General features: G+C 42.4%; 1 protein-coding gene across 3 annotated transcripts in view; it reads right to left on the reverse strand.

Moving 5' to 3' along the window:
- Positions 1-2,433, reverse strand: part of LOC106533274 (zinc finger protein 687) — a 16,719-nt gene that overhangs the window by 5,092 nt on the left and 9,194 nt on the right. For all 3 annotated transcript variants that reach the window (XM_014029524.1, XM_014029523.1, XM_014029522.1), the window contains exons 7-9: positions 635-797; positions 345-566; positions 154-266 (exon numbers count right to left, since the gene is read on the reverse strand). In XM_014029524.1, coding sequence (XP_013884978.1) covers positions 154-266; positions 345-566; positions 635-797 — 498 coding nt within the window. The remainder of the gene's footprint in view (positions 1-153; positions 267-344; positions 567-634; positions 798-2,433) is intronic.

The following is a 2,433-nucleotide window of genomic DNA, read 5'->3' on the forward strand; positions in this document are numbered from 1 at the left end:
TAAATAAATAAAAACTAAGCGGACTAAATAAATAAATAAATAAATAAAAACTAAGCGGACTAAATAAATAAATAAATAAATAAAAACTAACATGACTAAATAAATAAATAAAAACTAACTGGACTAAAGAAATAAGCAGCAGTGTTTACTCACTGGCAGCGGAAGCCTCGGCTCAGGACTTTGTGTTTGTCTCTGATGTGGCGCCTCATGCTGGAGGTGGTTGTGAAGGAGCTCTCACATTTAAAACAGGGGAACTTCTTCAACATCTACACCATGAAAACAAACAAACCTTATGTTTATTTATAGTTCTTTTATTAGCTGTGCACCGTAAACGGTGAGCAGACCTTGCCGTGCTGCTGGCTCATATGAGCGATGTAGTCTTCCCGTTCTGTAAACGGTGTGTTGCAGGATCGACACTTCCACCCTGAAGGGGTCTTCATCCTCTCTGTCTTCACTTTCTCTTTGTCCGTCCAATCCTCTTCAGAGCTCTCTAACTTCACAGGAAGACGTGAGGAAGCTGCTGCAGGAGGAGGCTGCTCTTCTTTCAATGTGGGAGTCTTGTGAGTCTGAAGAGCACAGTGAATTATTTCATTTTTAAATCTAACACCTGTTGAAGCTTTCAGCACAGACGTACCCTGAAATGATCCAGCAGGGAGCTCCTCTGAGAGAACAGCTTGGTGCACTCTGGGCATTTGAAGACGTGAACCTTCTGATTGGTCAGATGAGTGTCAAAGTGGGAGTAGAGCAGTGGCTTGTGTGTAAACACTGTGTCGCACATGACACACTTATAAATCAACCTGTGGAGGGAGAAAATCACAACAGTTCATGGAAAACTAACTTCTCATCCATTCAGCCTCGGCCGTGTCTCCTTTTCCTGTTTCAGCAGGTTTGTGGCTCCGCCTCAGAGGCGGGACCAGGTATGACATCATTTAATAACACTGCAGTATATTTGTGACCATCACATAAACTGAGGATTGAGTCCAGTTTGGTCAAAATGACCTGAGCAGCTTTTCAGATATTTGATTTGTTTTCTTAAATCAAGAGAACTCACTGATTGTTGGTCTGAATCTTAGTTTTAGGTTTATTCTAATGAGGATGTTTTTATGTCATTTTAAAGAGGAAACCTCAAACAATATTTGGATATTAAAGTTCCTGTGACATGTCTATACTTCAAATACAAAAAGTAAAAGAAAACATCTTCATACTTAAGAAAATTTGCATAATACACATGATTTTACCCATTTTGCCCCTTAACTGGCATATTTTCTTTTGAATTTGGCTCAGTTAAAGTGAAACAGGAAGTGACATCAAAGGGGAAGTCTTTAATAAAATAAACTCTGGTCTTTGTTTATTAAAACAATATTATTTAAACTCTAACTCTTCTTTGTTTCTCATTGCTAGAGACTCAAAATAATGTAAAGAAACATCAGATTCTTCTCTACAGTCTGTGTTGTAACAACACTGTTTACATGCAGACATTCCCCTCTGACATCACTTCCTGTTTCTTCACATGTAAATATCTCAACAACTGTTCATCTCAGCGACATGAAATTTGTTTTGCAACATGTTATCAATGTTATCTCTCCAAAAATACATTCATGTTTCTTACAAAAAACTGATGTCACAGGCCCTTTAAGATTTACCAGCTGGAAATAAATAAATCTTACAAAAAAAAGACTTGTAGATGATTATAGAAATATTCATTNAGCTGTTTAGCTGTGCAGCTGTTTAGCTGTGCAGCTGTGTAGCTGTGCAGCTGTTTAGCTGTGCAGCTGTTTAGCTGTGCAGCTGTGTAGCTGTGCAGCTGTGTAGCTGTGCAGCTGTTTAGCTGTTTAGCTGTGCAGCTGTGTAGCTGTGTTGCTGTGCAGCTGTTTAGCTGTGCAGCTGTTTAGCTGTGCAGCTGTGCAGCTGTGCAGCTGTGTAGCTGTGCTGCTGTGCTGCTGTGTAGCTGTGCTGCTGTGTAGCTGTGCTGCTGTGTAGCTGTGTAGCTGTGCTGCTGTGCAGCTGTGCTGCTGTGCTGCTGTGTAGCTGTGCTGCTGTGTAGCTGTGCAGCTGTTTAGCTGTGCAGCTGTTTAGCTGTGCAGCTGTGTAGCTGTGCAGCTGTTTAGCTGTGCAGCTGTTTAGCTGTGCAGCTGTGTAGCTGTGCAGCTGTTTAGCTGTGCAGCTGTTTAGCTGTGCAGCTGTGTAGCTGTGCAGCTGTGTAGCTGTGCAGCTGTTTAGCTATGTAGCTGTGCAGCTGTGTAGCTGTGCAGCTGTGTAGCTGTGCAGCTGTTTAGCTGTTTAGCTGTGCAGCTATGTAGCTGTGTTGCTGTGCAGCTGTTTAGCTGTGCAGCTGTTTAGCTGTGCAGCTGTGCAGCTGTGCAGCTGTGTAGCTGTGCTGCTGTGCTGCTGTGTAGCTGTGCAGCTGTGCAGCTGTTTAGCTGTGCAGCTGTG

This window comes from Austrofundulus limnaeus, unplaced genomic scaffold, assembly GCF_001266775.1.
Source record: "Austrofundulus limnaeus strain Quisiro unplaced genomic scaffold, Austrofundulus_limnaeus-1.0 Scaffold918, whole genome shotgun sequence".
Classification (NCBI taxonomy): Eukaryota; Metazoa; Chordata; class Actinopteri; order Cyprinodontiformes; family Rivulidae; genus Austrofundulus; species Austrofundulus limnaeus.